At 36.7% G+C, this 14,311-nt stretch overlaps 1 protein-coding gene across 6 annotated transcripts in view; it reads right to left on the bottom strand.

The window, feature by feature from the left end:
* LOC110466479 (dynactin subunit 1-like) overlaps positions 1-14,311 on the bottom strand; it is a 46,561-nt gene that overhangs the window by 23,913 nt on the left and 8,337 nt on the right. For 5 of the 6 annotated variants that reach the window (XM_021522994.1, XM_021522991.1, XM_021522993.1 and 2 more), the window contains exons 10-23: positions 13,980-14,139; positions 7,566-7,670; positions 7,214-7,315; positions 6,607-6,696; positions 5,666-5,782; positions 5,198-5,212; positions 4,294-4,393; positions 3,919-4,004; positions 3,009-3,136; positions 2,439-2,553; positions 1,905-1,958; positions 1,209-1,340; positions 603-686; positions 315-374 (exon numbers count right to left, since the gene is read on the bottom strand). In XM_021522994.1, the coding sequence (XP_021378669.1) occupies positions 315-374; positions 603-686; positions 1,209-1,340; positions 1,905-1,958; positions 2,439-2,553; positions 3,009-3,136; positions 3,919-4,004; positions 4,294-4,393; positions 5,198-5,212; positions 5,666-5,782; positions 6,607-6,696; positions 7,214-7,315; positions 7,566-7,670; positions 13,980-14,139 (1,348 nt within the window). The remainder of the gene's footprint in view (positions 1-314; positions 375-602; positions 687-1,208; positions 1,341-1,904; positions 1,959-2,438; positions 2,554-3,008; positions 3,137-3,918; positions 4,005-4,293; positions 4,394-5,197; positions 5,213-5,665; positions 5,783-6,606; positions 6,697-7,213; positions 7,316-7,565; positions 7,671-13,979; positions 14,140-14,311) is intronic. The other variant, XM_021522992.1, reaches the window with a different exon arrangement.

Raw genomic sequence — 14,311 nt, forward strand, 5'->3', positions numbered from 1 at the left:
GTAGTGTAGTAGTAGTAGTAGTAGTAGTAGTAGTAGTAGTAGTAGTAGTAGTAGTAGTAGTAGTAGTGGTGGTGGTGGTGGTGGTGGTGGTAGTAGTGGTGGTGGTGGTAGTGGCAGTGGAGTGGTGGTTGTGGTGGTGGTGGGAGGAATTATTTAATGGGAAGATCTCTCCTTTATTTTTGTTTCAAATTTTTTGTTTTTAAAATTTGCCTTTATCAGGATTAGCTAAACATTTCAGTATAGCACTCAATTATTACTATATCATCTGTGTTTAATCATTTACATGTACCATAAACATCATTGTCAATATTTACCTCTTTTCCAAATGATAGAGGCATAGCAGCTCCGTCTCCCTGTGGTAGTCTCCGCTTCACCTGGACAATTCAAACTCAGTGTAATAGTTATACAGTACAGACATTACAGGGACGGCTATTATACCGGGGACGAGTGGTTACTATCGGTAACAGTAAATTACCATCACTATATATATACTTCACAGATAATATAGGAACATGAAGATGTTTTTTAGCAGAAACTGATAAAAGCTTAACACATGCATTCCTATGTGTTTCTACCTGGGTACAATGTCAGCCTGTATTTACCTTTCTGGCACACATACGGGTGTCGCTGTTACAATTCTCCAGATCTTTCAGCAGTATAGAGATCTGGGTCTGTTCCTGTCCAGGCTGCAGTGAAGAAAAAATATGTTTTTTACAGCCATGTATTGGGAAATAAATTATGATTTTAAATTTCGCTGTTTAATAATATTTTCCTTCTTTTCTTTCTGAATGCTGTTCTTCCCAAACTAGCTAACACATTCAAACTGAAAAATTCAAAACAACATTTCAGATAAATAGGCCTGCAGTGTACATGTATTTCAGTAATAACAGTACCAGTACTAGCCATGGACCTTTAGTCACAAGTACTGAGAACAAGCCAGGTCTAACAGTAAGGTATATTACCTATAGCAGTACCTGGAGATAGACACCGATACTGAGGACACCCTCATTGTAACTGTATGGTATATTACCTGTAGCAGTACTTTGAGGCGAGCTATGTCGGTACTGACACAGTCACAAGCACTGAGGACACCCTCATTGTAACTGTATGGTATATTACCTGTAGCAGTACTTTGAGGCGAGCTATGTCGGTACTGACACAGTCACAAGCACTGAGGACACGCTCATTGTAACTGTATGGTATATTACCTGTAGCAGTACTTTGAGGCGAGCTATGTCGGTACTGACACAGTCACAAGCACTGAGGACAAGTTTGGTCTTGTTAGCCATTAGAGATGTACAGTCGACCTTCTCTGCTACCAGGTGTACGGCATGCAGTTGCTGTAAATCAAGATCAGGTAAGTAAGGCTACAAAGGTAAATTTAGCAGCAGGTTTACTCAATACAGATTATGTCTTCATATTAAATGTCATCTCAAAATATGTGAAAGTGTTGCATTAACTGAAATTGGGATTATTTACTAAGAACATTCAAAGAAGTGATCATTATATATTTCCTTCTGTAAATTGAAAAAATCTTCAAAAGTCAATGCAAAACTAATTATTCTCAAAAATGTAATATAATAGGATAAATAATGGATGCAGGCAGACACTCTGCCTCTTTATCCATATCTTAATATATTTTTAACGTATTAAGAAAAAAATATTCATTAATTGTCATTTCCTGATATTTCTTTATGGCTGGCCAAGTGATTGTATTCCAGTTCAAGATTTTTTCAATGAGTATCAAGATTAATTTCAAAGTCCTTAATTGTTGGCGATTTAATAACATTAATGTCTTATAATAATGGTAAAATTTTGCACTTTTCAATTCTTTAGTTTCATTTAATTTATTCATAATAAGGATTATTTCAGAAGAGTGGGTTACAAATTACAATTTGACTTACCTGGAAGTAGTTAATGGATTTCTCCAGAAGATCTAGAGAAATATTCTCATCCAGCTGAAATATACACCATCAATCATTTGTGAAAATATTTATTCTTTATACACTGCAATCTCATGGTTAAAATTTCCAATCTACAAGTCCTTATTTTAAGTTTTAAGCTTAAAATGTATAAATCAAAATTGACTTATATCAACATACACTGTATCAGGTATATTATGGAGCAGACAAAATATATTTGTACAGGTACTTTTCAGTTATTTGTCTACATAATTAACCTCAGTGGACCCATGTTTTAAGTCATACACATAATATTTTGCCCTTTTTTTAATTAAATAGTCATATCACTTTCATTTTTAATCTAAAATGCTGAAGATTAAGTATTTTTACGTTGTATTCTTCAGCAATACACAACAATGTATTCTGCAATAATTAAACATTTCAATGTTTCTTAACATAGTCTAGGATAAAAAAGTGTGATAACTTGGTATTTATTCTATATTAGTCCCACTCAGAAGGCCAAAATCTTTGTATTACCTGGTCTTTCCTCAGCAGCTCTATGAAGTAGTCGACCGACTTCTCATGGGCATTCATCTCTGGTAGCAACGTCCCAATCTTAAGGAAGAGCTCCACACTACACGTCCTCATAGCACTGAAACATACATGTACTTCAATATCAAAAGAGCTCCACCTTACACGTCCTCATAGCACTGAAACATACTTGTACTTCAATATCAAAAGAAGAACATATACCTAAAATATATAATTCTAACTTCTGCCTGTAGTTGTCAGGAATGGACCGCAATAATACTTTTTTGACTTTGACCTGGAAATATGACAATGGCTTGGTTAAAATTGTATGCCTAGACATGTGAACGAAGACTTGTTAATTGACCTAAACGGCCAGAGAATGACCAACAATTATTATTTCTTCTGGTCTGAGTATGACCAACACTTCCTACTGACCAAAGTATGACACTATTCCTGCTGACCAGACTTTGACCGACACTATTCCTAATGGCAAGAGAATGACTGACATTTACTATTCATACTGACCAGAGTTTGACCGACACTATTCTTACTGACCAGAGAATGACGGACACTTACTATTCATACTGCTTCATGATGGTGGTGAGGGTGTTCAGCATGAGAACCATCTGTAGGGCGTAGCTACATTGCTGGGCCATGTGGCTCTTCAGTACTGTCTCCCGGTTAATGTTCTCCACCATCTCAAACTGTAAACACAGGTTCAAGCATTATACACGAGTACAAATGAACAAACTATTTAAAAAATTATGCACAAGTACAAGCAACACACACCATCTCAAACTGTAAAGACAAGTACAAACTATACACTTCATGTACATCATGTCGAAATCAATCTTTTGTTTACTTCAAGTTAAAGTTAAAAACTGATATTTTTTTTATCTAATGATAGGTGTTACACAAAGATGATTTTCCTTTTAACATATAAGACTAAATCATAAATTATAAGCATTAAGTGTAAGTTCATATATTACACTCGCAACATTGTCCATTTGAAAATCATGTCAACCTTAATTTTATAAGTAGATTGCCAATAAACATGCATTGTGGAATGTATCAGTCATAGTGAATATCGTTTACAGTGTGTAATTTAAACAAAGACCTGCAGGAAAGCTTATGATGCACAATTATCAATCAGTCCAGTTATCACTGGATTTCAGCTAAAAGTTCCATATATCTGTGTGGCAGATTTTAAGTGTACATAGGATAAGGTCGCCTCCTAGCTTTGAGCTAGTGGGAATTTCCCATTAGCTCAGTGGTAGAGCATCTGACTAGGAAGTCAGGGGTTGTGGGTTCGATCCCCAGTGGAAGCACAGTACCCTTTTTCATTTTACATCTGCATATGTTGTTATTTATTCATAAACAGTAACAATATCCTTCTATCTATCAATTTAAATGTACAACTGTGTAAAAGACCCTTACATTTACCATTAACAGAAAAGAGAAAACCAGAATATTCCCAATAATTTACCTTATCTTTGACCTGGGAGGCCAATAGCTCACATTTACTGATGACCCTAGGAATCATGAGCAGCACACCAACAGCATCTTGGTCACCTGTACAACAACCAAGGACTTTACTGACAACAAGAACATCAACAGATTGAACAATGGGAGAGTTAACATTAGCATTGACCATATATAGCCTTTAATATTTTAAATATAATTAAACTGATCAAGTCAAACACCACATTTTAAGGGCAAAAACCAATCTAATGGTAGAAAAAGGTTTCTTACTTTACAAATACTTCAAGAAAAGGTTAATCAGACTACAATGTCCATGAATATTTTTCTTATTTTGAATAATATAATGTAGTCTGGCGCGAGTGACACCCTCACAAATTACCTCCCCTGTTGCTGAAGGAGTTCGGCATAAAAGACTTCAGGAGTGTCACCTGGTATGATGCCTGTTGTACTTCCAATTTTCGTAGCTCCATGTCAATTGTCTGTAAGATGCAATTGTATTATAAGTGAAACAACACAAGATATTTACTCCAACATATGCAGGAAACACCAATATGTTCAAATGAAACAGTCTGTCATTTCTTCATGCTTTCAATTAGAAACTGACACAGTCTGTAATCTTTTAAAAAACAACACTTATTTTTCCATTGACATCTTCTGCTCCAATTTATTTTTGTCTTAACTTTCCATATCCTTTCCAATGGATTTTTATTTATTTATTTGAAAGGCTACCACCAAAGGCATGTAACTTACTGGGGTCTAGGGATGGTTTTCTGGGTAAATGAATATTAGAAAAAAAACTAAGAATCAAAGGAAATTGACCTTCTGCCAATAGGTTTAATAGATGTGGAAAGAAAAAAAAAACACACACAAAACATACTGAAATTATATTTCAGAATAGGCAGAAAGAGAGAAGGAATTTCGAAAAAAAAATCTGTTATTCCGAATACTATTCACCAAGGTATTGTTACAAGAAAAGTTTTATACCAAGTCAACAAAGATTTAGGCTAAACACTGAACTTAGTGAATTCCATATAAATATTGCATCAGTAAATTCCTTCTCCTGGTGTGGAAAACAGCTAGGTTGGTAAAGTGATAAGAATGATAGTTATACCGGGAATTTATAAAACAGAATCCCCAGTAGGCATTGTAAACACCACTACAGTTCCACAGTGCCATGCCACCCCCATAGGAAGCCACAATAAACAGTGTACCAGCATGAGGTCAGGTTTCAGGGATTTTATTTTGGAATGAAATTCAGTCAAATCAATGTTAAGAAGACATACCACACTTCCTACTTCCTTTGGTCATAAATATAAGGAGAGAAACACATGTCATTACCAATTTCACAATATTTAACTTGTAACTAGCTATGGTATTATCAATTTAATATGTTTAGCATGTAACTACCAAATGGATGCCAAAACTAATTAGACATTGGGTCTATTCGCGTACATGGACATACTGGTTTGTCTAATTTTGAACATGATCATTTCAGAGACAAACCTGACGGACAAGCAAATGTTAATGCATGCTTTGAAAGTCTCCACCAAGGCTCGCCTGAAAGTAATGTCAAATCAAAAGGTCTGTCCCTATTTCATAAACTAAATACTCTGGTCCAGCTGTCCAGAATACGATAAACAAAAGCAGCCAGTGTTTAACATGAAAATCTTGATTAAAACAATCTGTAAATCTTCATACAAAATGGTGTTTTTTTAATATCAAGTACATCAAGGAAAACCTGATAAAGTTACCTTAGCATAAGCCTTTGACTCAGCAAACTTTGTTTTAAAATCAAATGCTTCCATAGTCGGTGTCTCTGTCTTCTGTTCCGATTCAACTTGACGGCTCCTCATGTCTCTGATGGTATCCTGTTGTTAAACAAGGTAAATCTGTTAATGATACTGGGCGACATTCCTAGTATATTCTGCCAAAAGTGGTGTAGACATAGGCCATGCTACATCTATAGCACACTGCATTTGATAACAAAATGACAAAACTTCTGACATACCTGTAGACTTGATACAAGCTCACAGACTCCTGACATACCTCAAGACTTGATACAAGCTCACAGACTCATGACATACCTGTAGACTTGATACAAGCTCACAGACTCCGTACATACCTGTAGATCTGATACAAGCTCACAGACTCCTGACATACCTGTAGACCTGATACAAGCTCACAGACTCCTGACATACCTGTAGACTTGATACAAGCTCACAGACTCCTGACCTACCTGTAGACTTGACACAAGCTCACAGACTCCTGACATACCTGAAGACTTGTTACAAGCTCACAGACTCATGACACACCTGTAGACTTGATACAAGCTTACAGACTCCGTACATACCTGTAGATCTGATACAAGCTCACAGACTCCTGACATGCCTGTAGACTTGATACAAGCTCACAGACTCATGACATACCTGTAGACTTGATACAAGCTCCCAGACTCCTGACATACCTCAAGACTTGATACAAGCTCACAGACTCCTGACCTACCTGTAGACTTGACACAAGCTCACAGACTCCTGACATACCTGTAGACCTGATACAAGCTCACAGACTCCTGACATACCTGTAGACTTGATACAAGCTCACAGACTCCGTACATAACTGTAGATCTGATACAAGCTCACAGACTCCTGACATACCTGTAGACTTGATACAAGCTCACAGACTCCTGACATACCTGTAGACTTGACACAAGTTCCCGGAACTTTGAAATGGTGGCATCATAATCAGCAATAGTCTCCTGTGTTGCATCAAGCTTTCTCTGCATCTGTAAAAGTAAGTGACACATTATACTCAACACATCATCAATAAGTCCTGTTACTCTATATTATTATTCACGTATATGTTATAAGTTATTATTTTATGAGTATTTTATAAGCGACATCAGTTAAAGAGGAATCACTGATTAGAACTACTGTCTAGGGGCCACATAAAAACTCAGTAAATCACATTATTACCTGAGACCTAAAATAGATGCTGAGGCCATAACACAGACTTGTAAATGCTAAGGACTTGACATAAATATAGAGGATCTGGAAAAAATGCTGAACACAAAAAATCAATTCTGAGAACTTGACATTAACTATGTCAACCTGACATAAATGAAAACCAGCCATAAATAATAACTTGGTGACATAAATGTAAAGGACCTAACCTGTTAAGTAAAACTAAAAATTATGAGAACTTGTAAATGATGAAGACCCAACAAAAGAATTGTGTGAAAGCCGTTTCTAAACCAGTGATAAATGATCTGATCCAGTTAGACGAGAGTGTGTTGTATTTACCTCAGTAGCTCTTCCATTGGCCAGGTCTAGCTCCTCACGTAATTCCAACTCAGACTCCCTCGTGTTCTCCTGTAGCTCCTCATTCATCTCATGGAGAGCTTCCTGAAATGTTCACATTTGAATACTGCATAACAAATTCTGCAAATGATATCAACAAAATTATAATGGCTGCAGGTGATCAATCTCAACAAATCCAGACAAACAGGTAGAAGGTCTGATAATCTATCAGTTTTGCTCATTACCTAGTCAAGACAAAAAAAATCATGAGAAAAATATGAAAATTGCCTTGAAAATTCTTTCTTGGTTACCAGAAAGTATGAACCATTTAAGGAATGTATGTTGTTCTACCTACCAGGTCTGCTTTCTCTTCCTCCAGTTCATTTATCAACCCCTCCAGCTGAAGGTTTTTCTCTGCCAAAGATTCCACCATCTCCTCTGCACCCAGAGCAGCATCCACCTACACGAAGCACATGTACACTTACTGCAGTAAAGTCTGATAGATTCTACTCTTTTTTGTTCATTTTATGTTGAATATACTTAATACAAATTTTTCTTTGTATTAAGTATGAACCCTCATATAATATACATTGTAATTTGAAATATATGTTTTTTAACTGTTTGATGTACTACACACATATGAACCAAAATATGTCTGATCCCGATATTTTTCAAACCAGCCAAAGAATTCGGCTCCAACAATGAAAACTGGCCAAACTAGGTTATCCATGGGTGTCTAGTTTAGACACAAAACCATGGTGCATTGCATTTATAATAAAAATCCAATTTGAATGTAATAGATTTAGTTTTACAGTAAAAAAATGAAAGCTTTGAAATTCAAAATTTAAGGGTAAACTTGAAAACTAAACAAAATATTAGAAATAACAGAGCTATATATTGATCACTTACATTTTCATTTAGTTGTTATAGATGACCTAACTATTTATATCATACCTGTTCCTCGAGTTCTATGACCTACTATTTATCCCATACCTGTTCCTCGAGTTCTATGACCTGACTATTTATCCCATACCTGTTTGTTGAGTTCTATGACCTGACTATTTATCCCATACCTGTTCCTCGAGTTCAATGACCTGACTATTTATCCCATACCTGTTTGTTGAGTTCTATGGCCTGACTATTTATCCCATACCTGTTCCTTGAGTTCTGTGACCTGACTATTTATCCCATCCCTGTTCCTCGAGTTCTATGCCCTGACTATTTATCCCATACCTGTTCCTCGAGTTCTATGACCTAACTATTTATCCCAAACCTGTTCCTTGAGTTCTATGACCTAACTATTTATCCCATACCTGTTCCTTGAGTTCTGTGACCTGACTATTTATCCCATCCCTGTTCCTCGAGTTCTATGACCTGCCTATTTATCCAATACCTGTTCCTTGAGTTCTATGACCTAACTATTTATATTATGCCTGTTCCTTGAGTTCTATGACCTTACTATTTATATTATACCTGTTCCTTGAGTTCTATGACCTAACTATTTATATTATGCCTGTTCCTTGAGTTCTATGACCTTACTATTTATCCCATACCTGTTCCTTGAGTTCTATGACCTTACTATTTATATTATACCTGTTCCTTGAGTTCTATGACCTAACTATTTATATTATGCCTGTTCCTTGAGTTCTATGACCTTACTATTTATCCCATACCTGTTCCTTGAGTTCTGTGACCTGACTATTTATCCCATCCCTGTTCCTTGAGTTCTGTGACCTGACTATTTATCCCATACCTGATCCTTGAGTTCTATGACCTGACTATTTATATCATACCTGTTCCGGGAGTTCTATGACCTAACTATTTATATCATACCTGTTCCTCGAGTTCTATGACCTGACTATTTATATTATACCTGTTCCTTGAGTTCTATGACCTAACTATTTATATTATGCCTGTTCCTTGAGTTCTATGACCTTACTATTTATATTATACCTGTTCCTTGAGTTCTATGACCTAACTATTTATATCATACCTGTTCCTTGAGTTCTATGACCTGACTTTTTATCCCATACCTGTTCCTGAAGTTCTATGACCTAACTATTTACCCCATACCTGTTCCTTGAGTTCTATGACCTGACTCTTTATATCATACCTGTTCCGGGAGTTCTATGACCTAACTATTTATATCATACCTGTTCCTCGAGTTCTATGACCTGACTATGTATCCCATACCTGTTCCTTGAGTTCTATGACCTTACTATTTATCCCATACCTGTTCCTTGAGTTCTGTGACCTGACTATTTATCCCATCCCTGTTCCTCGAGTTCTATGACCTGACTATTTATCTCATACCTGTTCTTTGAGTTCTATGACCTGACTATTTATCCCATTCCTGTTCCTCGAGTTCTATGACCTGACTATTTATCCCATACCTGTTCCTTGAGTTCTATGACCTGACTATTTATCTCATACCTGTTCCTGGAGTTCTATGACCTAACTATTTATATCATACCTGTTCCTTGAGTTCTATGACCTGACTATTTATCCAATACCTGTTCCTGGAGTTCTATGACCTAACTATTTATATCATACCTGCTCCTCGAGTTCTATGACCTGACTATTTATCCCATCCCTGTTCCTTGAGTTCTATGACCTGACTATTTCCCTGATCCTTGAGTTCTATGACCTGACTATTTACCTGTTCCTTGAGTTCTATGACCTGACTATTTCCCTGATCCTTGAGTTCTATGACCTGACTATTTACCTGTTCCTTGAGTTCTATGACCTGACTATTTCCCTGATCCTTGAGTTCTATGACCTGACTATTTACCTGTTCCTTGAGTTCTATGACCTGACTATTTCCCTGATCCTTGAGTTCTATGACCTGACTATTTACCTGTTCCTTGAGTTCTATGACCTGACTATTTCCCTGATCCTTGAGTTCTATGACCTGACTATTTACCTGTTCCTTGAGTTCTATGACCTGACTATTTATATCATACCTGTTCCGGGACTTCTATGACCTAACTATTTATATCATACCTGTTCTTTGAGTTCTATGACCTAACTATTTATATCATACATGTTCCACGAGTTCTATGACCTGACTATTTATCCCATACCGGTTCCTTGAGTTCTGTGACCTGACTATTTATCCCATACCTGTTCCTTGAGTTCTATGACCTGACTTTTTATCCCATACCTGTTCCTGAAGTTCTATGACCTAACTATTTATCCCATACCTGTTCCTGAAGTACTATGACCTAACTATTTATCTCATACCTGTTCGTTGAGTTCTATGACCTGACTTTTTATCCCATACCTGTTCCTTGAGTTCTATGACCTAACTATTTATATTATACCTGTACCTTCAGTTCTATGACCTAACTATTTATATCATACCTGCTCCTCGAGTTCTATGACCTGACTATTTATCCCATTCCTTTTCCTTGAGTTCTATGACCTGACTATTTATCCCATTCCTGTTCCTCGAGTTCTATGACCTGACTATTTATCTCATACCTGTTCCTTGAGTTCTATGACCTGACTATTTATATCATACCTGTTCCTGGAGTTCTATGACCTAACTATTTATATCATACCTGCTCCTCGAGTTCTATGACCTGACTATTTATCCCATTCCTTTTCCTTGAGTTCTATGACCTGACTATTTATCTCATACCCGCTCTTTGAGTTCTATGACCTGACTTTTTATCCCATACCTGTTCCTGAAGTTCTATGACCTAACTATTTATATAATATCTGTTCCTGAGTTCTATGACCTGACTATTTATCCCATATCTGTTCCTTGAGTTCTATGACCTAACTATTTATCCCATATCTGTTCCTTGAGTTCTATGACCTAACTATTTTTCCCATACCTGTTCCTTGAGTTCTATGACCTGACTTTTTATCCCATACCTGTTCCTGAAGTTCTATGACCTAACTATTTATCCCATTCCTGTTCCTTGAGTTCTATGACCTGACTATTTCCCTGATCCTTGAGTTCTATGACCTGACTATTTACCTGTTCCTTGAGTTCTATGACCTGACTATTTACCTGTTCCTTGAGTTCTATGACCTGACTATTTCCCTGATCCTTGAGTTCTATGACCTGACTATTTACCTGTTCCTTGAGTTCTATGACCTGACTATTTCCCTGATCCTTGAGTTCTATGACCTGACTATTTACCTGTTCCTTGAGTTCTATGACCTGACTATTTACCCGTTCCTTGAGTTCTATGACCTGACTATTTATCTCATACCTGCTCTTTGAGTTCTATGACCTGACTTTTTATCCCATACCTGTTCCTTGAGTTCTATGACCTAACTATTTATATTATACCTGTTCCTTCAGTTCTATGACCTAACTATTTATATCATACCTGTTCCTGAAGTTTTATGACCTAACTATTTATCTCATACCTGTTCCTTGAGTTCTATGACCTAACTATTTATCCCATACCTGTTCTTTGAGTTCTTTGACCTGACTATTTATCCCATACCTGTTCCTCGAGTTCTATGACCTGACTATTTATATTATACCTGTTCCTTGAGTTCTATGACCTAACTATTTATATTATACCTGTTTTTTGAGTTCTATGACCTAACTATTTATATCATACCCTGTTCTTTGAGTTCTATGACCTGACTATTTATCCCATACCTGTTCCTTGAGTTCTATGACCTAACTATTTATCTCATACCTGTTCCTTGACTTCTATGACCTGACTATTTATCCCATACCTGTTCCTTAAGTTCTATGACCTAACTATTTATCTCATACCTGTTCCTTGAGTTCTATGACCTAACTATTTATCTCATACCTGTTCCTTCAGTTCAATTACCTAACTATTTATCCCATACCTGTTCTTTGAGTTCTTTGACCTGACTATTTATCCCATACCTGTTCCTGAAGTTCTATGACCTGACTATTTATCCCATACCTGTTCCTTGAGTTCTATGACATGACTATTTACCTGTTCCTCGAGTTCTATGACCTGACTATTTATATCATACCTGTTCTTTGAGTTCTATGACCTGACTATTTATCCCATACCTGTTCCTCGAGTTCTATGACCTAACTATTTATCTCATACCTGTTCCTTGAGTTCTATGACCTGACTATTTATCCCATACCTGTTCCTTGAGTTCTATGACCTAACTATTTATCCCATACCTGTTCCTTGAGTTCTATGACCTAACTATTTATCCCATACCTGTTCCTTGAGTTCTATGACCTGACTATTTATCCCATACCTGTTCCTTGAGTTCTATGACCTGACTATTTATCCCATACCTTTTCCTTGAGTTCTATGACCTGACTATTTATCCCATACCTGTTCCTCGATTTCTATGACCTGACTATTCATCCCATACCTTTTCCTTGAGTTCTATGACCTGACTATTGATATCATCCCTGTTCCTCGAGTTCTATGACCTGTCTATTTATATTATACCTGTTCCTCGAGTTCTATGACCAAACTATTTATCCCAAACCTGTTCCTTGAGTTCTATGACCTCACTATTTATCCCATACCTGTTCCTTAAGTTCTATGACCTAACTATTTATCTCATACCTGTTCCTTGAGTTCTATGAACTGACTATTTATCCCATATCTGTTCCTTAAGTTCTATGACCTAACTATTTATCTCATACCTGTTCCTTGAGTTCTATGAACTGACTATTTATCCCATACCTGTTCCTCGATTTCTATGACCTGACTATTCATCCCATACCTTTTCCTTGAGTTCTATGACCTGACTATTGATATCATCCCTGTTCCTCGAGTTCTATGACCTCACTATTTATCCCATACCTGTTCCGTGAGTTCTATGACCTAACTATTTATCTCATACCTGTTCCTTTAGTTCTATGACCTAACTAATTATCCCATACCTGTTCCTTGAGTTCTGTGACCTGACTATTTATATTATACCTGTTCCTCGAGTTCTATGCCCTGACTATTTATCCCATACCTGTTCCTTGAGTTCTATGACCTGACTATTTATATCATACCTGTTCCTTGAGTTCTATGACCTGACTATTTATATTATGCCTGTTCCTTGAGTTCTACGACCTAACTATTTATATCATACCTGTTTCTTGAGTTCTATGACCTGACTATTGATATCATACCTGTTCCTCGAGTTCTATGACCTGACTATTTATATTATACCTGTTCCTTGAGTTCTATGACCTGACTATTTATATTATACCTGTTTCTTGATTTCTATGACCTAACTAGTTATATCATACCTGTTCCTCGAGTTCTATGACCTAACTATTTATATTATACCTGTTTTTTGAGTTCTATGACCTAACTATTTATATCATACCTGTTCCTCGAGTTCTATGACCTGACTTTTGATCCCATACCTGTTTGTTGAGTTCTATGACCTGACTATTTACCCATTCCTTAAGTTCTATAACCTGACTATTTATCTGTTCCTTGAGTTCTATGACCTGACTATTTACCTGTCCTTTGAATCCTATGACCTGACTATTTACCTGTTCTGTGAGTTCTGTGACCTGACTATTTACCTGTTCTTTGAGTTCTATCACCTGACTATTAACCTGTTCCCGGAGTTCTATGACCTGACTATTTACCTGTTCCTTGAGTTCTATGACCTGACTATTTACCTGTTCCTTGAGTTCTATGACCTGACTATTTACCTGTTCCTTGAGTTCTATGACCTGACTATTTACCTGTTCCTTGAGTTCTATGACCTGACTATTTACCTGTTCCTTGAGTTCTATGACCTGACTATTTACCTGTTCCTTGAGTTCTATGACCTGACTATTTACCTGTTCCTTGAGTTCTATGACTTGGGTTTGCTGCTCCGTGACCTCATTCTGAAGTTTCTCCTTATCCCGCTTCAGTACAGCTATGTCGTTAGTCAACTTCTCACTTAATTTCTGGTTCTTTACTGCGTCCTGCTTATCACTGGTCGACAGATCTCGCATCCTGTACACACCATAATTAACATTTAACAATCTGTCTCATTGGTAGTATGACACATTCCCCTATTTGATTTCCTAACCTTAACATTATAACTATGACCAATCTGTTTTAGTGCTGAACGGTACAATTCAGAAACTGCATTCTTATAACTCTCCCTCATTTTCAAAGCAAATTT

Source organism: Mizuhopecten yessoensis, unplaced genomic scaffold, assembly GCF_002113885.1.
Source record: "Mizuhopecten yessoensis strain PY_sf001 unplaced genomic scaffold, ASM211388v2 scaffold11133, whole genome shotgun sequence".
NCBI lineage: Eukaryota > Metazoa > Mollusca > Bivalvia > Pectinida > Pectinidae > Mizuhopecten > Mizuhopecten yessoensis.